This window comes from Pelecanus crispus, chromosome 1 (assembly GCF_030463565.1).
Source record: "Pelecanus crispus isolate bPelCri1 chromosome 1, bPelCri1.pri, whole genome shotgun sequence".
Lineage (NCBI taxonomy): Eukaryota > Metazoa > Chordata > Aves > Pelecaniformes > Pelecanidae > Pelecanus > Pelecanus crispus.
In genome coordinates this window covers 53,129,540-53,155,604 of record NC_134643.1, presented here as the reverse complement: position 1 = coordinate 53,155,604, position 26,065 = coordinate 53,129,540, and the positions used below count along the sequence as shown (strand labels likewise).

Here is a 26,065-nt window from a genome sequence, read left to right as displayed (position 1 = left end):
CAGGTAGTTGTAGAGAGTGATAAGGTCTCCCCTCAGCCTCCTCTTCTCCAGACTAAACAACCCCAGTTCCCTCAGCCACTCCTCATAAGGCCTGTGCTCCAGACCCTTCACCAGCCTTGTTGCCCTTCTCTGGACACGCTCCAGCACCTCAATGTCTTTCTTGCATTGAGGGGCCCAAAACTGGACACAGTATTCCAGGTGCGGCCTCACCAGCACCGAGTACAGGGGAACAATCACCTCCCTGCTCCTGCTGGCCACACTATTCCTGACACAAGCCAGGATACTGTTGGCCTTCTTGACCACCTGGGCACACTGCTGGCTCATGTTCAGCCGACTGTTGACCAACACCCCCAGGTCCTTTTCGGCCAGGCAGCTTTCCAGCCACTCTTCCCCAAGCCTGTAGCGTTGCATGGGGTTGTTGTGACCCAAGTGCAGGACCCGGCACTTAGCCTTGTTAAACCTCATACAGTTCGCCTCGGCCCATCGATCCAGCCTGTCCAGGTCCCCCTGCAGGGCCACCCTACCCTTGAGCAGATCGACACTCCCACCCAACTTGGTGTCATCTGCAAACTTACTGAGGGTGCACTCAATCCCCTCATCCAGATCATTGATAAAGATATTAACTAAGGCTGGCCCCAAAACAGAGCCCTGGGGAACACTGCTCATGACTGGCCGCCAACTGGATTTAACTCCATTCACCACTACTCTCTGGGCTAGGCCACCCAACCAGTTTTTTACCCGGTGAAGATTTGTGCTTGTCAAGCTTTTGGCAAGAAAGTCTTCAGTTTTTACCAGAAGAAGTTTTACAGCTACCTGTGAAAACAAGTAATTACAACGAAATTAAAGTATGTGTTTATTATCAAAGACTCTAACCCTACCTGAGTTAGATAGGCTCGAACGGTAGTAGCAGAAAGAGGTGGATAAGCAAGGATTGGCTTAGTCGTTTCCCCAATGGCATCACCAATAAGTTTTCCATCAGAAGAATATGCTGCGACTGCAAATATGTATTTCTCATTGGGATCCAAGCCTTGTATTTCCAAGAGGCTTTTCCCATCAGCTGGTATCTATCAATAAAAATATTTTCTAGTTACACCCACTGTACATATAAAAAACAAATCTCAATTTCTAAACTTCTATTGTTAAATAAATTATTTAATAGTCTTGGATACAAACAAAAGTACAACCTAGATTAACAGACATGTCATGTTGCCACATAATATTAGGTTCTTGAAGACAATGAGAAAACAATTAAATGACAGGGAAAAAAAGCATCAGTGTTCTCTGGAATGCAGCTGAGTATACAGAGCATGCAACCTAAAAGAACAGTTAAGCACCAGGACCTAGAGTTTCTCTAAGACATTTTTGTCCATTTGCACATTCACATTGTGTGTGTGTATGCTTGCAGTCACTGAGCTGGAAACATTCTAGCCCTGAGCTGTGGTGCTTCCAGAGAAAGCATATGGCTCTCTTCCATACATGCTATATGCATATATTAGATATGGGCAGAGGAGTCTCAGATCCTCTCAGCACCATTAACAGGACTTTGGAGTTTGTGAAGCAAACAACATGTTTTCAAGATCTTCTCTTTGTTTTTCCTTCAAGTAATTGTCCACCTGCACTTCAACATCATGGCTCACACCTAACAGGCTTGTCCACCTTCCCCTCCATAATCAGGACAACTTACACAAAGTAAAGTTTTAGGGTCTTGAAGCAACAAACAACTGACATAGTGACTGAAGCACAACATGAGAAACGAGATCATCGTAATGTGGCATCAACACAGTGCTCTTATCCATATGCTGTCTAGCCTTCAAAAGGAGGCCTCTGAACACCAGAAATCCCTTCAAATGCTGGGGCTGAATCGTGAACCAGCAAACCAGAAATTAGTGTAAGACAGGCTGTAGTATCCCTTTAGAGCAAGGTTTTCTCATGTTGATAAGTTAATAGATGATTCCACCACCAAGGATTCTAAACCTTTTCCATGGAGGAGGCAGATAGTGACTTTGTCTGCAGATCAGCATTTTGCAAAAGCATATCCTAAAGCAACCAAAAGTTCCATTGCTGAGGCATATGGTTAACGTCAGGTCTGAGCATCTCTGATGCCTGCCAGAGCTAAGACAGTCAGTGGCTTGGATGGATTGCAGCAAGTTCATAGAAAGAACAGCTTAGCAGTGGGGTGAAAGTCTCCAATGAAACACTTAATTCTCCTGGAGCAGGACAGTATATTGAAACTAGCTCACTGGACATCACAGGAAGGTTGATTCGCTGGATTTGATAATAAGAATATGAAGAATAACATCAAAGCCTCTACTGCCAGTAGCTACACACACGTCTTTTTAAGAAAAATTAAGAAAAACATTACATTTTATATTTGTTTAGAATTTCTCTTTTTTTGAATCCCTGGAAAGAGTAATGTCTGGGGCACACTCTATAAATACATCATATGCTTTCTTTACCTTTTGTATTTCTTAGATGTTGCTCAAAAACCGGAGTTATAACAGAAGGGACAGAGACTTCTCTAACATGAAGCTTTTGAATCATTTAATTCATTATTCAAAAAAGGTTCCTAGAACTTTTTTTTTTATTTTGGTATGCCTTCAGCCTAGCAAAATTTCAAATGCTTAAAATAAAGATCAAAAGGTTTGTCAAAGGCTTGAACAGTTACCTGACTAAAAAAAGATGTCAGATGTCTACATTTAGAAAGTTGGTTTTTTTTAAAGGAAGAGAGAATGACCAAAAGGAGTTTCACCTCTGTCTTACCTCTTCTCCTGCATTTGGAAGTTTATTGTTATTTAACCTTACTTTCATATTACTTCTTTCTGCTACAGAGCCCAAAATACTGTACCACGCAACCTTTGAAGAAAATGAGAACAAAATGAATTGATACATAGTAGTATTTCCAACTTTTGCCTAATCTAGAATGTACTAATTTTGAGAAAACAGTCTCTGAAAAAAAAAACCCCAAACCAAACCCTTAGTTATAAAAATGTATAGTCTAACTGCACTAGAAACATTAATTAATTGATTTAGCTGGAGAACTAGATATACCACAATGGCAATAAAGGCAGATGACTTTCCGTTATTCTATCTCCTACCTTGAGATACCTATACATCAAACCTATCCCAAAGCATAAACTCTAAGGGTCATCCTGTAGATTTAAAGTCATCTGGATCCCTTATTTGATCCTTGGAATGGTATTCTAAAGTTGACCTCAGGTTCTGATTCAGCAAACTACTTGAGGAGAGATCCTTAAAAGCAGGCAACAGAAATGCAGATACAAAGTAATATAGTAATGTTTTCTAAACAAGCCACATTCTTAGTTCCTATTGAAATCAATGGTTTTTTAATGCCATCAAGCTGCTGATAATCTTATTGGGCATATCATCTACACTTTTCAATATCTTTAACCAAGGAAGAATGTGAGCATGCATTCCTGGATCAGTGCTCAGTCGTGTCCCATGGGGTCAAACACGGAAACTAATCTTGATTTCATCTCTGCAGAACTGGGCAGATGGATTTCAGTAAGTTACGCATCTGATCTCTTGCATTAAACAACTTCTACTAAAAACTGTTCTAAGTGTATTTACTTTCAGTAGACATTTAAGCAGACCTGAGGTTTGGCAGATGAGGTCATTTTTCAACATATAAAAATTCTGTAGAGCTAAAATATTCATTTTTCTTGTAAGACACATGATTTGTCTTGCAATGAATCCTGACTGCTTTTCAGAAGGAGATACTGAATTAGAGGAGATTATTTTCAGCAAATGAGAGACTTTAAGATAAGGAAATTTTAGAGATACTTTGAATTCTAGTACAAGAACTATATCTGTCTAATTAAATCCTAAGTATCCATTTCCAGTTAGTAAGTTCTTCAGAAGAAATACCTTTCTTGTCTGCTCAACAGCTATGCACATTTTTAGGAAAAAAAAAATTCTTCTAGAATAGCTGGGGTCAAATTATAATTGTCACATTGCACCATCTAGTGGCCCAATATGTTACATTCATTCTCCTGCATCAAACAAAATGAAGTATTAACACTTACTAAAACAGATGAACTACCAGACTTTAAAGAAATTGTTTTTTTTTAATTTTATGTTCATTAGGGATAAAAAGGAAGAACTTTTCCCTAATTAATTTATTTGAAATTCACTAATCAAACAGCATTAAAACTGCAAGTTATAAAACAACCATTCACAGAAACATTCTTACCACTATTAATAAGATTTGAGTTTGTACTGGTTTTAGACACATCGTTATTTTGAAGCTGCTTGCAAAATCACTTGAAAATTTCTTTCTCAAGAAAACTGGAGCTAGTGAATTTTTCATACTTCAGCCTGTTTGAACCCTTTGTGGACATAAGAAGGAGAATAAGGTGATTTGCAACAGTCAGCATGGATTTACCAAGGGCAAATGACGGCTGATCACCATGATTGGCCTCTGTGACAAAATTACTTGATTTGCAGAGGAGGGGAGAGGTGTAGGTGCCATTTACCTGGGTCTTAGCAAGGTACTTATTTCAACACTGTCTCCCAGCATTCTTATATCCTAGTTGGGATGATACAGTATGGGGGTGTGAACAGATAAATGGGTAAAACAAATGGTTGGAAGGTCAGACTCAGAGAGCAGTTGTTAATGGGTCATACACTTCCTGGAGGGTGGTAACAAGTGGAGCACTGCAGGGGACTATCCTGTTTAATATCTTTAGGAATGACCTGAGGAAAAATGTGAGCACACACTCACCAGATTTGCAGATTATGCCAAATTGAGGGAAACAGTTGATATGGTTGAGGACAGGATTGCTATTCAGAAAGATCTAGAGAGCCCAGAGGAATGGGCCAACAGGAACCTTATGAAATTTAACAAGGACAAATGCAAAGTCTTGCACCTGGGAAGGAAGAATCCCTCACAAGGATAGAGGCTGGGGACTGATGGGCTGGGGAGCAGCGCTAAAAGGATCCGGGGGACATGTTAGACAGCAAGCTGAACATAAGCCAGCAGTGTGCCGTGTCAGCAAAGCAGCCTAAAAGCATCTTGAACTGTATAAACAGACATACAGTTAGGAGACTGAGGAACATGATTATCCCCCTCTGCTCAGCACTCATTATACTACATCTAGACACCACGGCCAGTTTCCCTCCTGCCCCCCATCACTCTAACAAGAAATGTTTAACAACTAGAGTGATTACAGCAGAGGACCACCAAGATGGTCGGGTGCTGGAGCACTAGCCCTGCGAGAAGAGGCTACGAGAGCTGGGCTTATTCATCCTGGAGAAGAGGTCACTTCAGGGGACCTACCAGGAGCCCTTGAGTGCCTGCAAGCAAGTGATGAAGAAGATGTAGCCACGTTTTCCACAGCAGTGCATGGTAGGAGGATGAAAAACAATAGACCTAAACTGAATCAAGAGAGATTCTGTCCTGGTTTCGGCTGGAATAGAGTTAATTTTCTTCCTAGCAGCAGGCATAGTGCTGTGTTTTGGATTTAGTAGGAGAAGAATGTTGATAACGTGCTGATGTTTTTAGTTGTTGCTGAGTACTGCTTATGCTAGTCAAGGACTTTTTCAGCTTCCCATGCTCTGCCAGGCGCACAAGAAACTGGGAGGGGGCACAGCCAGAAGAGTTGATCCAAACTGACCAAAGGGCTATTCCATACCATATGACGTCATGCTCAGTATATAAACTGGGGGGGGGGGGGGGTGGCCAGGGAGCAGCAATCGCTGCTTGGGAACTGTCTGGGTATCGGTCAGCAGGTGGTGAGCAATTGCATTGTGCATCACTTGCTTCGTGTATCATTATTATTATTATCATTATTATACTGTTACTATTAGCATTACTATTTTACTTTATTTCAATTATTAAACTGTTCTTATCTCAACCCAGGAGTGTTTCTCACTCTTACTCCTCCAATTCTCTCCCCCATCCCATCGGGGTAGGGGGAGTGAGCGAGCGGCTGCGTGGTGCTTAGTTGCTGGCTGGGGCTAAACCACGACAGTCCTTTTTGGCGCCCAACGTGGGGCATGAAGGGTTTGAGATAACAACAGATTAACCAGAGTGTATTAAGGAGTCTGTTAACAGTTGCCGGTCATGATATTAGTTCATCTGATCTGCACCATGTTCTTTTTTTTGCAGCACACGTTAAAGCTTGTTGTCAGTTTGTGTAGTGTGCTGTGCTCTGCAGTGATTCATGATCTTTTGCTTGGGAGGCTCCTTATCAAAACCCTGACCTTGAGCATTCTTTGGTATTTGGGTTTCATACAGAAGTCACTACTGTACTTCGGGTACTACCTCATAGAGAGAGTTAGCAATTATACTTATTACTCTGAGAGGCTTGTTGTGGAGGAAATACAGAATGGCACCTTTGCTGCTTTCTTCTATGATGTTTCCTCCTTCATTACAACAACTTTCCAGTATCTTGAGCACCCCTGGGCAGTTAAGATACTTCTATTGATACTTCTTGGGAATGTTGTTTCCGTTTTGATAAAGGTCAGTAAGCAGTTTAAAAATATCATCCAGAGATCTACCCCAAGGCTGGATAGTTATGAGTGGCAGGGTGTGTGGGATCGTATGCGCAAGTACCTAGGGCAGTGGGGACCTCCAGTGTTTTGGAACTTCACCCCTGAACAAGTGCAGAATCCTGAAGAATTAGTAAAGTATTTGGAAGAAGTATGTTGTCACCCTGGTAGCTCCAGAGAGACACAAATCATTGCAACATGCTGGGGACTGGCCCATGCCTATCGAGCCGTGGTCAACACTAATCAGTACTCTCAAAAGAAAGAGAAGGTCTCTGGATCTGATGACAAAACAACAAGCACTGTGGCTACTCAAACCCCCACTACAGGCCCTGCGGCTACTCCAACCCCCACTACAGGCCTTGCAGCTGCTCAAACCCCTGCCCCAGGCACTGTGGCTACTCCAGCCACAGCCATGAGCACTGCGGCTACTCAAACCACAGCCATGGGCACTGCGGCTACTCAAACCCCAGTGACAGACACTGCGGCTAAACCAGAGAACCAACCTGCGCCGGTATCAGTTGCCCCTATACAGAAGAAAAAATACACGAGGAAATCAGTTCGTTTAGTAAGGGATGAAGATGAACCAGGGCCATCACGAGAACCAGAGGAGGAAGAACCCATAAATGAGATGGTGACCACCCGATCCCTATCCCTGAGTGAGCTGCGAGATATGCGAAAAGATTTCGGTCGTCATCCAGGCGAGCACATCATCACCTGGCTGCTCCAATGCTGGGGTAACGGGGCCAGTAGCCTGGATTTAGAGGGTAGGGAAGCCAAGCAGCTGGGATCCCTTTCCAGGGAAGGGGGCATTGACAAAGCAATTGGAAAAGGGGCAAAACCGCTCAGCCTCTGGAGGCGACTTCTGTCAAGCGTGGAGGAAAGGTATCCCTTCAAGGAGGATGTTTTATACCGCCCAAGCAAATGGACCACCGTAGAGAAAGGTATCCAGTACCTGAGGGAATTAGGCATGCTGGAGGTGATTTACAGTGACATGAATGATGAGCAGTTACCCAAAGACCCAGATGAAGTCAGGTGCACACAATCCATGTGGCGGAAGGTGGTACGGAGCGCACCAGCATCGTATTCCAACTCATTGGCAATACTAGCCTGGAAAGACGACGAGGCACCAACAGTGGATGAAGTGGCTAGACAACTCCGGGAATACGAAGAGAAGCTCTCTTCCTCCCTACGGGCCTGTGTCTCGGCTGTGGAAAAACTGTGCCAAGAGTTCCAACAACTCAGAGAGGATCTGTCCTACTCCCCACCTGCACGGACCAGTGTCTTAGCCATTAGGAGTCAATGTCCCTATGCTCAAGAGAGAGGATATAGAGGATACACACCACGGGGCACCCTGTGGTTTTACCTGCGTGATTATGGAGAGGACATGAGAAAGTGGGATGGAAAATCCACCTCAACCCTAGAGGCACGGGTGTGTGAGTTGCAAGGAAAAACTTAGAAAAGGCGGTTCTCCCAGGAAAATTGCAGCTCCAGTTTCCAGTGAGCAGTTCCCCAGACAGAGTAAGAGGGCTAATTTTACTTCCGACCTTGTTCAGGGGACTTTTGATTCACATTTACAGGAAGTGAACAGCGAATACTGTGACCAGTGTTAGAGGGGCCCTGCCTCCAGCCAGGTGGAGGAAAGGGACAACCGGGTTTACTGGACTGTGTGGATTCAATGGCCTGGAACGTCAGACCCACAGGAGTATAAGGCTCTAGTGGACACTGGTGCACAGTGCACGCTAATGCCATCAAACTATAGAGGGGCAGAACCCATTTGTATTTCTGGAGTGACAGGGGGATCCCAACAGCTAACTGTACTGGAAGCTGAAGTGAGCCTAACTGGGAATGAGTGGCAAAAGCACCCCATTGTGACTGGCCCAGACGCTCCGTGCATCCTTGGCATAGACTACCTCAGGAGAGGGTATTTCAAGGACCCAAAAGGGTACCGGTGGGCTTTTGGTATAGCTGCTTTGGAGACAGAGGAAATTAAACAGTTGTCCACCTTGCCCGGTCTCTCAGAGGACCCTTCGATTGTAGGGTTGCTGAAGGTTGAGGAACAACAGGTGCCGATTGCTACAACTGTGCACAGGCGGCAATATCGCACCAACCGAGACTCCCTGATTCCCATCCATAACCTGATTCATCGACTGGAGAGCCAGGGAGTGATCAGCAAGACTCGCTCACCCTTTAACAGTCCCATATGGCCAGTGCGAAAGTCTAATGGGGAGTGGAGACTAACAGTGGACTATCGTGGCCTGAACGAAGTTACACCGCCGCTGAGTGCTGCCGTGCCAGACATGCTAGAACTTCAATATGAACTGGAGTCAAAGGCAGCTAAGTGGTATGCCACAATTGATATTGCTAATGCATTTTTCTCCATCCCTTTGGCAGCAGAGTGCAGGCCCCAGTTTGCTTTTACCTGGAGGGGTGTTCAGTACACCTGGAACCGACTGCCCCAGGGGTGGAAGCACAGCCCCACCATTTGCCATGGACTGATCCAGACAGCACTGGAACAGGGTGAAGCTCCAGAACATCTGCAGTACATTGATGACATCATTGTGTGGGGCAACACAGCAGAAGAAGTTTTTGAGAAGGGAAAGAAAATAGTCCAAATCCTTCTGAAGGCTGGTTTTGCCATAAAACAGAGTAAGGTCAAGGGACCTGCACAGGAGATCCAGTTTTTAGGAATAAAATGGCAAGATGGACGTCGTCAGATCCCAATGGATGTGATCAACAAAATAACAGCTATGTCCCCACCAACTAGCAAAAAGGAAACACAAGCTTTCTTAGGCGTTGTGGGTTTTTGGAGAATGCATATTCCAAAACACAGCCAGATCGTAAGCCCTCTCTGTCAAGTGACCCGGAAGAAGAACGAATTCAAATGGGGCCCTGAGCAACAACAAGCCTTTGAACAAATTAAACGTGAGATAGTTCATGCAGTAGCCCTTGGGCCAGTCTGGGCAGGGCAGGATATTAAAAATGTGCTCTACACTGCAGTCGGGGAGAATGGCCCTACCTGGAGCCTCTGGCAGAAAGCACCAGGGGAGACTCGAGGTCGACCCCTAGGGTTTTGGAGTCGGGGATACAGAGGATCCGAAGCCTGCTATACTCCAACTGAGAAAGAGATACTGGCAGCATATGAAGGGGTTCGAGCTGCTTCAGAAGTGGTTGGTACTGAAGCACAGCTCCTGCTGGCACCCCGACTGCCGGTGTTGGGCTGGATGTTCAAAGGGAGGGTCCCCTCTACACATCATGCAACTGATGCTACATGGAGTAAGTGGGTTGCATTGATCACACAACGGGCTCGAATAGGAAACCCCAGTCACCCAGGAATCTTGGAAGTGATCATGGACTGGCCAGAAGGGAAAAACCTTAGAATATCACCAGAGGAGGAGGTGACATGTGCTGAAGAGGCCCCACTGTATAATAAATTGCCAGAAAATGAAAAGTAATATGCCCTGTTCACTGATGGGTCCTGTCGTCTTGTGGGAAAGCATCGGAGGTGGAAAGCTGCTGTATGGAGTCCTATACGACAAGTCGCAGAAACTGCTGAAGGAGAAGGGGAGTCGAGTCAGTTTGCAGAGGTGAAAGCCATCCAGCTGGCTTTAGATATTGCTGAAAGAGAAAAGTGGCCAGTCCTTTATCTCTATACTGACTCATGGATGGTGGCAAATGCCCTGTGGGGGTGGCTGCAGCAATGGAAGCAGAGCAACTGGCAGCGCAGAGGCAAACCAATCTGGGCTGCCGCATTGTGGCAAGATATTGCTGCCCGGGTAGAGAACCTGGTTGTAAGAGTTCGTCATGTAGATGCTCATGTACCTAAGAGTCGGGCCACTGAAGAACATCAAAACAACCAGCAAGTAGATCAGGCTGCTAAGATTGAAGTGGCTCAGGTGGATTTGGACTGGCAACATAAGGGTGAATTATTTATAGCTCGGTGGGCCCATGACGCCTCAGGCCATCAAGGAAGGGATGCAACGTATAAATGGGCTCGTGATTGAGGGGTGGACTTAACTATGGACAGTATTGCACAGGTTATTCATGAGTGTGAAACATGCGCTGCAATCAAGCAAGCCAAGCAGTTCAAGCCCCTTGGGTATAGTGAACGATGGCTGAAATATAAATATGGGGAGGCCCGGCAGATTGATTACATCACGCTCCCACAGACCCGCCAAGGCAAGCGCTATGTGCTCACCATGGTGGAAGCAACCACCGGATGGTTGGAAACATATCCCGTGCCCCATGCCACCGGCCGGAACACCATCCTGGGCCTTGAAAAGCAAGTCCTGTGGCGACATGGCACCCCAGAAAGAATTGAGTCAGACAACGGGACTCATTTCCGAAACAACCTCATAGACACCTGGGCCAAAGAGCATGGCATTGAGTGGGTGTATCACATCCCTTACCATGCACCAGCCTCCGGGAAAATTGAGCAATACAATGGATTGTTAAAGACTACCCTGAGAGCAATGGGTGGTGGGACGTTTAAACATTGGGATACGCATTTAGCAAAAGCCACCTGGTTAGTCAACACCAGGGGATCTGCCAATCGAGCTGGCCCTGCCCAATCAAAACTTCTACGTACTGTAGAAGGAGATAAAGTTCCTGTAGTGCACATGAAAAATATGCTGGGGAAGACAGTCTGGGTTACTTCCCCCTCTGGCAAAGGCAAACCCATTCGTGGGATTGCTTTTGCTCAAGGACCTGGGTGCACTTGGTGGGTGATGCGAAAGGATGGGGAAGCCCAATGTGTACCTCAAGGGAATTTGATTTTGGGTGAAAATAGCCAATGAACTGAATTGTATGATATTAATTGCTTTATAATACTGTATGTTATCTCTTAACTGTATGTTATCTCTTAACTGCATGTTAATATAATAATATAGTAGGTTAATATTAAGTATATAATACTGTATATTATGATTGCTATATGCCACATCAATGGTATTGCAGTAAGAATTGCCCAGCTTAATGAAAATGAACTTTGATGAAACCATGTTGGAATGAGAACTGACTTCAGCATGCAACAGTCCAACACTGCACACCACCTCTCCTGCTCTGAAAGACTGTGATGACAGATGGAACCCAAAGTCATGGGCTAAATGAACTCAATGGACATTTTAGAGGGATGGGCCATAGACGAAGGGAATGATATCTGTGTGTATATCAAGATAGGGAAAGCGGTGGTGATTAATTGGAACACATTGGAAAGGGGAGGGCCTGTGCATGACGTAGATGGTATAGAATAAGGGGTGGATACTGTCCTGGTTTCAGCTGGGATAGAGTTAATTTTCTTCCTAGCAGCAGGCATAGTGCTGTGTTTTGGATTTAGTAGGAGAAGAATGTTGATAACGTGCTGATGTTTTTAGTTGTTGCTGAGTACTGCTTATGCTAGTCAAGGACTTTTTCAGCTTCCCATGCTCTGCCAGGCGCACAAGAAACTGGGAGGGGGCACAGCCAGAAGAGTTGATCCAAACTGACCAAAGGGCTATTCCATACCATATGACGTCATGCTCAGTATATAAACTGGGGGGGGGGGGGGTGGCCAGGGAGCAGCAATCGCTGCTTGGGAACTGTCTGGGTATCGGTCAGCAGGTGGTGAGCAATTGCATTGTGCATCACTTGCTTCGTGTATCATTATTATTATTATCATTATTATACTGTTACTATTAGCATTACTATTTTACTTTATTTCAATTATTAAACTGTTCTTATCTCAACCCAGGAGTGTTTCTCACTCTTACTCCTCCGATTCTCTCCCCCATCCCATCGGGGCAGGGGGAGTGAGCAAGCGGCTGCGTGGTGCTTGGTTGCTGGATGGGGCTAAACCACGACAGATTCCAACTGTATATAAGGAAAAAAGTTCTCCCCGTGAACAGGTTGCCCCATTGGAACAGGTTGCCCAGAGAGGCTGTTCAGTCTCCATCCTTGGAGGTTTTCAGAACTGGCTGGATAAAGACCTGAGCAACCCAGTCTAATCTCACAGCTGACCCTACCTGAGGCATAAGGTTGGACTAGAGACCTCTCCTAAAATCCCTTATGATCTAAGTAGTTCTGTGATTCTACATGTTCAACAGAAAGTAGATTTTTCCACCTGAACTATGGCACTTCAGCACTTCATTAACAGAGGCTTCAGTGTGGTACTTTCTTGCATTACATAATGCAACAGCCTTGCATCTCTTCAGAGGGTAACTAGGAGTATGTCAGCCCATAAGTGAAAGAATGAGAGACAACTAGAATAAATAAGTGTTATATGACAAAACACCAAGGAACATGATGCATGAGATGAAGAAAGTTTCATGCAAATGTGAAGATCAAAACAGTGAGTCACAATTGACTCACAGGGAGGGGAAAAAGCATACTTAATGAAGTCAGAATAACAATCTTCTCAAGAACAACAGAGAAAACTGTGATGGTATGGCACTGTTGAAACAACATTTGCTCTCTTGTGTATTGTTTAATTATTTCTTATGCAGTCATCATGAAAAACATTACCTGAATATCTGAAGAGAACGGGGCTGGTTTAAATGTCATGGAGCAATGTGATCTAGAAAGTAACAGAGGAGGAGGAGGAGTCCTGCTTTTTTCCTTGCTGCTCATAGCTTCTTTGAGACTGTGATACAATGCACTTTGTTCAGCTTCAACTTGCTCAATTAAAGTTAGTGCTTCCTATGATTTAAATTAAAATAAAAGGGTAAAACTATCAAAACATAACAGTCAGGCAGATTTAACACATATAAATGGTTTTCAAAATTATCTTATAAAAAAATCACTGCTATGTAGAAAACTTTTTATAGATTATCATCTTACATCCTAAATTAGGATGAATGGTACTTTGTATAAGCCTTACATATGCAGATTAATTTCACAATGTACAATAAAGGGAATGCAGGGTTGCATATGAAAGAGGCAGGGCTGAGGCATATCCAGTTTTGAAAGAACCTGTAGGAAAAAGGAGAGTGATTACAAATAATGTTGATTAGCAATTAGTGGCAACCAGTGCTTAGCTCCAACAAAAACCAAAAAAGGTATCAACTCTTATTTAGAAGAGAGCTGGAGACCTAATCTGTGGAATTTCTGAGGGAGCTGTGGAAGGGGTCAGACCAATTTTCTGTACTCCAGAATTAGAGAAAAGAAACAAAGTCCAGAAATAAAGAAAAGGGAAGAGAACGCAGGCCTGGAAAAAGTAGGGCTAAGCCACTTTCCTTGGTTAGCTGAAGAGAGCTGAGAGCTGACTGACAGTCTATTAGTGTCTTCCAAAAATGTGGGGGCCTCCTGCACATAGTGATTATGTGGCCATTTGGTTGGTGATCAGGGTACATGTTTTCCTTACTGGACTGAATAGCAAATCAGTAGGTTTCTTCACCTTGTTTGCATTGTCAGGATAAGAGAAACTTAACTTGGAAATTTAATACTAAGAACTTAGTACTTTTATATCTTTACTGTCGCAGCTGTCCAGTGCAAATCAAAGCCAAAAAGGCCGCCTCCCAGACATGAAGAGATTGGCGATGTCTTGGACAAATTACTTTCTTTTGGGAGAAGAGAGAGATGATACATTCCTACAACTAGAGTTTTTATTTGAAACCTTTTAGTACCATACACTGGACCAAGGATTTAGGCTGAACTGAGTCTGGAAGATAAACTGAAAAAGAAAATCCCAGGTTATTGGTTATTCAGTGACAGTCCTATAAACTTGCACCTTAACAGTTCCTTGTTTCTGTCCTCATACATTTATAAGGCTATAAGAACAACCATACTGGGACAGATCACAGATTGAATAAGCCTTGTATCTCATGTCCAAAAATGACCAAAAACTAGCCATAGTTTTATAGTGAAACAGGGAGCTAAGATTTAATAGAGCCTTAATCACATCACAGAGCTAATCATTTGGACAGCCCCTCACTTCACCCCACTCCCTCCCCCTTTAGATTAGGGTTGCATCCACCCTAATGAGAAATGTTTAAGGAAGAATATAAGATAAAGAACAAGATATGGAGTGACTCTTTCCCTCACACAACAATTCAACTTTTGCAATTGGTAATTAGAAACTTCATTGCTTCCTTAAAAATTATACTTCTTTATGGTTAAGATGTACTATGATACAATTTTTAATTAAAAGAATCACAGACTCATTCTTCTCTGAGGACATATTTCTTATTAGTGCAAGGATGGAACTGCTCCCAGGTTGGAAAAAATAGCGTTGTGACTGAGAGTGTTACTGCGTGACCTGTACTTCATTAATTGTAGAACTTGGAAGGTAATAAATGTGGCAGTGTTGCAAGAGGAGAAAGAACAATCTTACAGTTGAGGAAGCCAAATGTCACTATAAAAAAACCCATATTTTATTCCTGCTTCTGCCACAGACTTGCACTGTGGTATTAGCTTAATCACATTAATTCAATTTCACAACTGGCCAACTAGAACTACCAGTGCACCCAGTTCTGTAAAGACTTGGGTGTCCAACTAGACATATAGGACAGGAAGGAAGAATGAAACAACTGTGAGAGAAATAAAAAAAATAAAGGGTACACAGCACCTCAAGGAGTTAAGCAGTGTGATGTAGATGAGTATACACATATGACTCAGAAGCTTCCATATCTGCCTGGTAGTTTACTCCATGAGAAAAAGTTATTTGTATGTTTCTCAAAAGAAACACCCCACCTGCTTTCCTATTTTGCAGCGTAATAAGAACAGCCTTACATCATATTGTGCTGAGTACAGTAGAAAAGACCAGAAAATACAAGTAATTCTATATAGACCCCTTGGATGTTCTACAATAAAAAAGGCAAAATCTACTCATGAAAGAAAGCATGAAAATAAAGGTATGGATTTGCTGTTCATGAAGTGAGCACCATCCACATCAAGGAGGAAAATTAATTGAGCATATAATTAAATATTTCATCATAGTACAAATATCAAAGAAGATCATGCTAAGTTTGCCCAGGCAAAGCTAATTCTGACATTTTCTGGCAACTGGCTGCAAATATATTACATTCTTTTACCTACATCTTTGTCTGTGAAAAGTGCACAAAAATAAAATATAGTGAAGGTCAGTATAAGGCCTTTGCAAATATTTGTTTGGGATAACCACATATTTCTTGGGAATTGCTTGTAAGTCCTCCCTGGTGACTACAGTTACAACTTTCATAAATGCCATATATTTTACAAATATATGAGAGAGATTTTTAGTGTATGTCTTTTCTGATCCAGTTTTTGCATTCTTCTGACATAAAAGATACGCGGGTTAATTATCATGCTTCCAAATTTGTAGCACTTAAAAGAAAAACACTTTCTAGTGTTTAAACTTCTTGTTTAAAATACTTTTTCATATATTATACAGTGAGAATTGCAGATTCTGTTGTACAGGCTATAAAGAAATGTTATACCCCACTGATGAGAAGGCAATTTTCATGGACAGATGCTGGTACAAAGCTCAGTGGAAAGACTCCCATGGATTTCAAAAGACTTCAAAATGAGTCCATGAAGAATCTACTTTTAGCCTCAATAAATTCCAAAATCTGCAACTTCTAAACTGTTTATTTAGTAACAATAAAATAAAGCCCATGTCATCATCACCAGCCAAAGCAATCTAAGACAACTTACAGATCTTGGAAAAAGAAAGATGCTGAAAGTTGCAATGGGGAGAAGGAAACCTGAATGATATTTTGGCAAGGCATAGGTTCATAATTGCAAAGTCTAGGTGATTAAGTGTAGAAAGAAAGTTCATATCTTCTTCAGGTTTCCCATGTGTGCAAATTTGGGGATGTGCTCTTTCCTTGTTTTAAGTCACTTTATTCTTTCATCATAATGAAACTTCTCAGGGAAAATTTGACAACAGAAGTTAAAAACACCTGATGTCCCTCAAGTTCCTTCCATTTTTCTTCTTTTTGTAAGAAGGAGTAATCCAAGTCTTAATTATACAGAACATGAAAAACTGTGATAATGGTAAAGAATTTCTACCATAAGATTTTTTTTATTACCTCCAGTAGCTGCCTTTGTGAAGAAGTGGTTAACTCCTTAGGGAATTTCTGTGCAGCCTTTTGCATCAAAAAGATTGCTCTGGATAGCTTATTCTTTTTTATTTTTCTCATTATAACTGCCTCTGTAAAACAGATATTTTAAAACATTTATAAAATAGCAGCACTAATTTATTATTCTTCTAGAATCTGAATTAATAAGCCTTACCTGTTAAATAATGGAAACCTTTAGTATTCTTCACATGAGACTTGCTAGACTTAAGACTTCTGTCATCCTTTTGAGCACCTGTGTGGGAAGGAAATCCTGAGTTATTCATTCTGATAGTGCTATTGAGAAAATTTCAATGAGAGGGGTTAATACATAGTTTTGTAGTAAAGCTCTGCTCCATCTCATGTTCTTTTCTTTGGTTCAAGGAGAATTTCTTGGACTGATCATGCCACTAAAAATATTCCATCTTCATGCTCTAACAATTTTAGTACTTATACTAACATCACAGGAAAAGAGGGATCTTGTTTGATCATAGGGAGCAGTGCACAGGGGAGCTCTGCAGTGTCAAACTAATACTAGCTTTTAATTGAAAAAAAACCCACCAGGAATGGGAGACCGAGTATTTTCAGAAGGCATTTGGCAAGAGTGGGATATCTGCTGACTGAGAAGAGATAAGGACAACTTCACAGTGGAAATTCAGATTACAAAGAGCATTGAATGAAATGTTCAAGTCATTCTCTAGGGAGAAAATTAGCATTACAGAAAAAAAAAAATTCTGCAGAGCATCCCCCAATTCTCCCTTACTGACACTGTAACAGTTAATATTATAACTGAAACACCACAACAAACTGTCTAGGAATCAAATCCAGTAGCTGTTAGCAAAGTTTAACTCCCATTGGTTGAGTAGAGGATAGAGACTAGTATCATGTGGTAAATCTAAATTCTGCAAATCCAGTACATTATTCCTGTCTGTACATGGCATACAAACTGCCCAACATCAGCTCCTCTTCAGAAAGCAGATACTCCTTTACTTCTTAGTATTACAACATATATTAACATAGGACTGTAATCAAGCTATGAAGATCATTTAGCTTTACTGAAACCTACCTTGTGCCATTTTAAGAAGTTTCACAGCTACTCGATGTTGGGCCTGAATGAGCTCCAAGTGTAAATCCATTACAAAACCATTACCTGCTCCTGTCTTATCGTTACCACATCCCAAAACAGAATTCAAATTCTGATCATTTGAGTCCACCTAATAAATAGGAAGTAGCAATTAAGCAAATACAAACTTTTATTACTTAGCTTACTGCAGTTATCTTTACATTGATATTATTATTTCCGTAAATTGACAGTGACATTTGTCATATCTGTGTAATATGCAGTCATTCAAGAAAGCATGGAAGGAAGGAGAATGACTAGACAGAGAAAGCATGGATAATGGACACAGAAAACTAGATGAAACCTGAGAATCAATAGGAAACTGGATTAATAATAAATATGAAACAGCAGAAAAATTTATTTTATTGTGTTACCAGTCCACAAAACAAAGATCATATTGGTGTAGAATGATAATATTTAGAAAATCTAAACTCCCCTCAACAGCAAAAATTAATTTTAATAATAGACAGTTGCAAGCAATAAATATGAAAAGGATTTCTGCTTTTATTTTATGGGAGAAAGCTATACATTATTACTATTTCCAAAAAAAAAAGACAAAGAAAACCTAAAAGAGTTTATAGTTTATTACTGAAAGATAAAAATGCTATTTCTACTATACAGAGATTTATTTTTGCTATTTTCTTACCTGGAGCAGGACGATGAGGTACATTTGATAATGCTAATATTTCTAAGTATGAAGAAAATATGAGTTTTGTGTCATCAAAATCCAACACATTATTTATAGATTTTGTTGCAGTGTAGCTTTTTGTAGACTTTACCTTTGTACAGCAGTTGTCAAATATCGACTTTCCATCTGGTAGAAGGGTCATTAAGCGAAATGTGTTCATTCCATTAATAGCTTTTTCAAGATTTTCATAAGCAACTTGTAGTTGTTCTGTAGGACTTTTCTGAAATGAAAACACATAGAAACACATTTTATTAGATAACATCATTAAAAGCTATAATATGGACTATCAAAATTAAAGTGCTATTATTTTTAGCTGTTGCAGTTTAAACTCTGTCAAATAATCTTTACATAGGCACTGCTCCCCATGCTTTCACGTACTAATATCAATGTTTTAAATTTCAAGTAATTTTAATTAATTTAGGACTGATTTTCCTTCAGCTCTCAAGAAACAATTTACCAACTCAAAGAGTTAGCTTATAGCAGAATGAAATTGAACTTAGAGAACTGACAAACACAGTATTTTTCACAAGCAGTTTTTCAATGTTCCATTAAATGCTGTTAAGAAAACACTGATTTTTTCAGAAACCAACACTTTTAATTAGACTGTCACTGAATTAAAGCTTCTCCATGTGTGTGAGCATTAAAACATATTATTGACAAAATTCCTGAATGCCCAGACTAATGTATGTGTTTTCTTCTTAATGTGTTTTAATAAGTAATTTTGAACTATTTGATTGGACACTTCTGCTAAGTGCTGCACACTGAACACACTGAACAAAGCAAGGACACTCAGGATGTTCCATCTATTCCACATCACCCTTACAAAAACAAACTAACAAAAGCACAACCCAAAATATTTCCCTAAACGAAGCAAGGACTAAAGTTGTATCTTTGTGCCTTTAAAAAATGTGCTATTAAACCATTTAAAGCTGGTACTATACATTGGCAAAAAAAACAGTGTACAGTGGAAATCAGTATGATCATGCTATAAAAAAAGTTTCAACTAAAAACTTCTTCCATATCACAGATTACTATAAAAGACTATAGGAAAATCTTCAGAGTTTATTTAGTTTGAAAAAATATCTTTGCTTTTTTCCTCTAGCATGATTGTGTGAAATATTTCAACTTTATAAAACTAAATACAAAATTGTATAAAAAGCTTCAAGCAGAAATAAGCGTTCTTATGCTATTCAAAAATGTCGTATTAACGAAAACAAATTAGACATTACCATCAGTATTTCAGGAATATCATAGGTTTCATCTTGAGACAGAGAGGGACTTCTTCTTCCTTTTTTATAGGAAGAAAATCGGAGAATGAAAATTAAATCTGCTCAGAAAATTTTAGCACCATTTGATCAGCTCTACTACTAACTTAAGAGTCTGGCAATAATTCAGTTCTTCAGTATTTGACTATGAAAGGTAATTATATTGTTTCTTGAAAAGCTTTTCAGGGTTTAAACACCATAGCTACATATGTACAATCATATACTAATTCAGTATATGATTATCCAATAATGTAGTATTTTTAAATGTACACTATATTTCATAGTAACATTATATCCAAGCCAATGAAACTTGGACTCATTTTGTAGTTCCTCACATTGCTGTGGTATTCATATCAATTTTCCATGTTTAAGTCAATTAAATCTACTTTTATGAAATTCGCAGTGCATTTAATGCAAATTTAACTTATAGGAGGATTTTTAAATACATGAGGTCATATTTTTATGATATATACTATTTCAATTTAATATTCCTTGAAGGGGTTATTATCACCCTCATAATGTTCATTTGGATTGTTTAAATTATTTTCATTTATAAAGAATGCACCCAGAATTGTGTTTTCCTTTCCAAAACTAGAGGAAGCAGTTTCTTCATTGTTTACAGCCCTCTAGCCTGTCAAAAATTTATTTTTTCACTGAAATAAATTCATTTTTTGCCCTTTCAGTAGTACAACCTTCTAGTCACTCCTGTATTCCTTGTGCCACTTTTGCCTATTTATTTCTGCTTGTTCACTGTCTCTTTCTCATAAATAAGAAAATCTATATTCATTCAGCATTCATTCAGTAAAAAGACTCTTCTCAGCATAAACATGTGCTTGACTGGCTATTTATCAGCTTGTTTTGAGCAATGGCTCCTATTTATTCAGCTTTTTTTCCTCCAAATAGACATACTTAAACTGAATGAAAAAGAATAGCAGTGATGCTTCAATGAGGATTCATCCAATCTCCATCAGAATAGTGTGATTTTCAGAACATTCACAGAAAACAATATCTACTCTACCTTATAATGGAATAGTACTGCTCCCAGATTTTTTTACTTTCAAAAAAAGCAAAAGGTACTGTCATTCTCTTCTGTTCTTAGATACAATCTAAAAAGGTCCTTAAAATCTACTCTCTAGTTACTGTAAAACAATTATGAGAAATATGACTCATATTCCAAGATCCTACATCCACAACAACAGAGAACTTTTAAAAGTATGTCCAAATAGTCATATTTTAGAGCATTAGTCAGATTTTGTAAGGAAATTTGTTTAATGTGATTGGATTATATCCCAATCAAGTTAAGTTCCATTCCAAAGACTATTGAATTCCTATACAAAAATCAAGACTTGTGTAGACAAGAGATCCAGATTAATGGCCCAATAAAAGCAAAAGCTTCAGTATGACCTCAATATTTTCCTCTTCTGTTTGGCCTGCCACTAGTCAACCAGCACTTGAATGCTCCAAACGAGCCGCAGCGCACACTGCCTTCTGCCTAGCCAATATTCAGAGAACATATGAGTGATCTGAGGCTACTCTGAAGGGGCTAAGAGACATGTAGAAGACCTGTGGGAAGGGCAAGTCATAAGAGATGTGATTCAAAATGTACACTTCAGCAGAACTGGAAATGCAAGGAAATAAGGCATAAATCCTTTGAAAGCCAGGCTTCATTAGCTCTGATTATGGATTAAATTGTAGGTACAAAAGTTATTATTCTACTCTCAACAATCTCTTTACAATAATTTTTGAATATGAATATTTGCAAAAGTTTTCAACTCAGAAAAGTTCCAACCTTTAAATACATTCTTGAAAAACAATTACATTTCTGTTGAAAGCTTTACCTGCTTTTTTCTTAGATTTACTTGTAGAATCAGCTACATTTTCCAATATTGCAGTTAGACGTAAGGTTACCTCTGCAAGCATTACAACATTAGTGTCTGCTATGCTGCTCTTCTGAATTATTTCATTTATTATCCAGAGTACGTGAACCCACTAAAAATAGGAGAAGGGGAAAGAAAAGGAATCAGGACAGAGTTAAAACAAATTTTAGGAAGCTATTTATGTATTACAGAAGCAGATAGGGTTTTGCACTCAAAATTGTTTAAAAAGATTCATAAACCTGGACACAACTCCATTCTTAGATTTGACTTCTTTTTTTGAATGCCACCAGACTATGATGCTGAATTTGTGCTGCTCCGAAGCCCCTATTTCTTCAGACAGCAGACTTTTTTATTTTAGAATATTATTATTTTTTATTATTTTAGAAAGGTTTATGAATGTTCTTTGGGCACAACTTTTATACCTTGTCATAGTGTGGTAAGCCTTACAGCAGATTTGATCATTTGCCTCTCATTTATCCCCATCCCTTCCCACTTAAACAGTTTAAAAGAGACCTGAATGCACCTGTTGTACACACAGAGGAAAGTAACTATACATTACCTTCTGGTGAATCTCTCAACACTTTTATTATGGGGATCAGGGCCGCAAAATTAACTCCTCCAGAAACTGTTTGGTCAGCATCAACTGGCAGCCCAGAGAAACTAGTGTGAAATATCCTTCACAAGACTGCATTTCACCAAGAGCCTCTCAGTCTCAGGAAGAGTTCAAGGTAAGGCTGTGACTCTATCTGGTGGGCCAAATCCTGCTGACCCTCATGTCCCTTCTCTTAAGCTGTAAGGTTTTTCCCTCTGTCTTCAATTGGTCTGGGGAACTTTCTTGAACTATATTAATATTTTCCACCACAACACACCAAATGCTTCTTCTTACATCATGCCCAAATGCTTTCACTATTTTAGCTTCTATCATGGCCCACTGGCAGAGAATGGGTTACTTTACTGGGAAAAGGCTAAGTATTTTCATACTGGCATATGGGAGCACAGTCTGTTCAAAGTGTATATACAATTCACATTTTCAGTGAAGAAGATTTATCTGCATTTTACCATAAGAAAATGTACTTAGACTGGAGAAGAGTGTTTTATCTTGGCTTTACTATAACAAACTGCACTCATATTAAGAGAAATACATTATAATGAGGAGTACCTGGTAAGCTTTGTGTTTGTGGATATATTTTAAGTAGTCACTTCCACTCATTTGGATTCTCTGAAGTGCTGTTTTACACTTCTGCCACAAAAACATTATTACATCAACAAGTATTTCTTTGTCAGGTTGGATATTCTGGAAAGAAAAAAAAAACATAATTGTAGAAACAGATATGTATATACAGTATATAAACACTGTCAAAATTTTTCAAAGTAAATAAATCATCATATTTAACTTTCTTATAACGGATGACAACATTTTGAAAGCTTAAGAATTTTTTTTTTTTAAAGTAATTTCTGGTAGACCATCCGAGCTTTTCTTCTCCCAACAATACAAGTTGTTTTAGAGTTCGGGGGGTTTGTATGTGTTTATTGTTTGTATGTGTATGTTGTTTGTTAGTGGAATACCTAACAACTGAAAGAAATGTTAAAACACATCTGCATCTTATGAAGAGAATAAACAAACTCAAAACTCTGTTCAGTTAACCTCCTAATTAACACATTTTAAAAGGCAATAGAGTCCGCCTACACTGTGTTAAATACATTCTGAACAGTGATTAAGGATCAGTACACATCTTTATTGCTATTTAGACTGGAGTTGGACTACTATGTCAGGTGCAATGAAACTCAAACCTGCTATATCCACGCTATCTGTACACTCACATGTGCATGAGCGTAAGATTTCAGGGATATCGATATTGAGAAGTGAGGTGAGAAAAAGACTGAAAAAGAAGTAAATCAAGATAACTTTTGCTACTCATTTGTGGCAGCAAGCTGTTAGACTGGCTCAGCTATATCAATTCACCATCAGTGATTTCACTATTAATCAGAGGAGAGTTTGTCTGTCTTCCCCAGACAGATTAGGTACCGAGGACACTTGTGGGAAACTGTGTAAGAACCAGAAGAGTTTAAATACAGGTAACCTGCCTCCATACTATAGTGGTCATGTAAAAAAAATGACAAATCATGCTATCTAAAGGTATAACTACCTCACAGGCAGGATATTTTGACTGAAAATATTACACTAAAGCTAAAAAGTGTGTGTCCCAGTTATACTTAAACTGGGGAAATATTCAAATGATAAGTAAAATTAATTTTACAGTTAAAACATATGCCATGTTAGCAGAACACATTTCTTCTAAGGAAAATTTTTCATTAATCTTTTGGATCACAAAATATTTTAGTTTAAATGCTAGTGGAAACATTGCACTGTAATTTTTTTCCCCTCACAGTAGCACATTCAGGGAAATCTCAGTTTGAGCAAGTAAGCTAAAACTGGTTATTCTGGAAATAAACCATTAGATATATAATGGGAATATTCTGTAGTACAGACTTCAGCACAAAAAGTCCCACCCTGTTTTGTTTGGTTTTGCTGCTTGTTTGTTTCTTTGCAGTGAGAATTTACCTTAAATTGCAGGCATACTGCTGCTATAAAGGCATTATCATTCCTTAGGGTCACTGTTCCCATTTCTATAAATATTGCAGAAATGTTTTCTATAGCTGAGCATATTTTCCCACTTAAATCTAGTATCAGAAATTTGATCTCTGCTTGATTAGCTGAAACATGCAATTAGCTCTATGATATTCCAAATGGATTTAATATCCATTAAACATTTTTAAAGTAGCCTGAGTACACAGCACCAAGAAAATAAAAAAATGAAACAAATACTATTTTTTTAAACCACAAATTGATCTCATCTTATGGGTATATTTTTTCATTTTTGCTATTTCATTTTTGTAGCTTGTTAATCATGCAACTGATTCCTTTGGTCTTAAATTCTATGCACTCATTACAGTGATTAATTCAGAAGAAATATCTCTGATTTTATTATACCTGCTTTGATGTGGAGACACAGGAAAACACTGTTGTTGCCAAAAGCATAAGATCATGAGAAGGCTCTCCGTGCTTTAAGGAACCCTCTATATTCAATGTTTATAAAAAAGGAAGAAAAGGAAAGGCAAGACATTATTTCTAGTTACAAACCTATGTTTAAAAACATCTGAGTGAATTGACTTACCAATTTATGCCAGTAGATAAAATACTCTAAGAAATAGTAAATATAAAGGAGACAGATATTCCCAAGTTTATTCACTTTCTGTGACAACTGAGCATTGCTATTTTTGGGAATGGAAAGTTTTCAAGATATTTGCAGGTTTTTGGAATGTTATACAATGAGATTACAGTTGCTTTAATAAGTTTTTCTTCCTTCAATGCCGAGAAATTTTACATAAATAGAGTATAAGGACAAAAGAAAGCCAAACATGTCTGTTTCACTTTTCTCCTGAAAACCTGTCTGAAAACATCCATTCATTTTACATCTTTGTGTATAACATGATGTATGTTAAACATACATGCTATTTCACACTCAAGGGAAATGGTACGAAGTCATGTTTTGGCAAATGAAAACTGGACAATATTCAGTAGATTGCAATATCTCAATTGCTAGTTTTTGTCATAGAATACTGCATGCACCATATTAAATAGTTTTTAAATGATAAACAAGATTTCTTTCTGCAAAAATATTTGAAATGCAAACACAGCTATGCCTGAACAACACTCACTTCTGAATGTTTGCATCTTTTCAGAACCAGGAGGCATCCTAGCTTCTTTGGTATTATTTTCACTAATAGAGAAACCGTGTTTAAATTTGCTTGGAAATAGTAAAGGTTGCATCAGTGTAAGAAGTTTGAGTTCCATTTCAGCTTTCTTCCATGTTGGGTCATCTTGAGCCTAATTGACAGAAGCAAGCAATAGAAATTTGTCTTTAAAATATGTACTTTGAATACTCTTCCTTACCCTCATAGGAAAAGACTACATAAAGAATGTCTAAATAGCATCTGGATTACCTGAAGAAAATTAACACCAAATTCAACAGCAGAATCAAACACATCCCATTCTTCATAGCTGAAAGCTAATTTTATAAATTTCACAGCAGCATCTCCGGACACCCCCTTTTCTCCTGCAGTGATGACAAAAATTTTATGACATTTTATCTGTTTTATTTATATATATATATATATTCAGAAGTTAAATTTCAGCAATAATTTGGGTATTGATAAATACAAAGATAAAACTCCACGTGTTTTTGAATACTCAGCATAATCTTGAAGGATTTTTAATAGCTCTACAAGATACAATAGCTTTATTATTTTGCTGTGATATCTATGCTTATATATTACTTTAATAACATATCTGCAATGTCCTGTTATGTTCCAAAGGGGCTGTACTATTATTGATATTAACATACCTGTGTAGGGGATTTCAAGGACCTAGTCCTTTCTGTTGCAGAAAGAGCTTAAATCTGGCGACCACCCCATAAAAACCCTTCTTCCCAGAAATTTAGTAAAAAAAAATGCGTAGAAACATGAACCACTTCTTGCAAGATAGGCGAGCATTTCTCATTACTGTATCAGAAAATGTGCATGTACACATAGGGAGT

At 39.4% G+C, this 26,065-nt stretch overlaps 1 protein-coding gene across 1 annotated transcript in view; it reads right to left on the bottom strand.

Moving 5' to 3' along the window:
* The window catches only part of CFAP54 (cilia and flagella associated protein 54), a 125,849-nt gene that overhangs the window by 73,174 nt on the left and 26,610 nt on the right, over positions 1 to 26,065 (bottom strand). Inside the window, 13 exon segments of the mRNA XM_075720768.1 lie at positions 879 to 1,064; positions 2,761 to 2,853; positions 13,006 to 13,179; positions 16,491 to 16,612; positions 16,696 to 16,773; positions 17,584 to 17,731; positions 18,417 to 18,545; positions 19,555 to 19,613; positions 21,429 to 21,579; positions 22,627 to 22,761; positions 24,460 to 24,545; positions 25,182 to 25,356; positions 25,473 to 25,585. Of these exon segments, the coding sequence (XP_075576883.1) occupies positions 879 to 1,064; positions 2,761 to 2,853; positions 13,006 to 13,179; positions 16,491 to 16,612; positions 16,696 to 16,773; positions 17,584 to 17,731; positions 18,417 to 18,545; positions 19,555 to 19,613; positions 21,429 to 21,579; positions 22,627 to 22,761; positions 24,460 to 24,545; positions 25,182 to 25,356; positions 25,473 to 25,585 (1,649 nt within the window).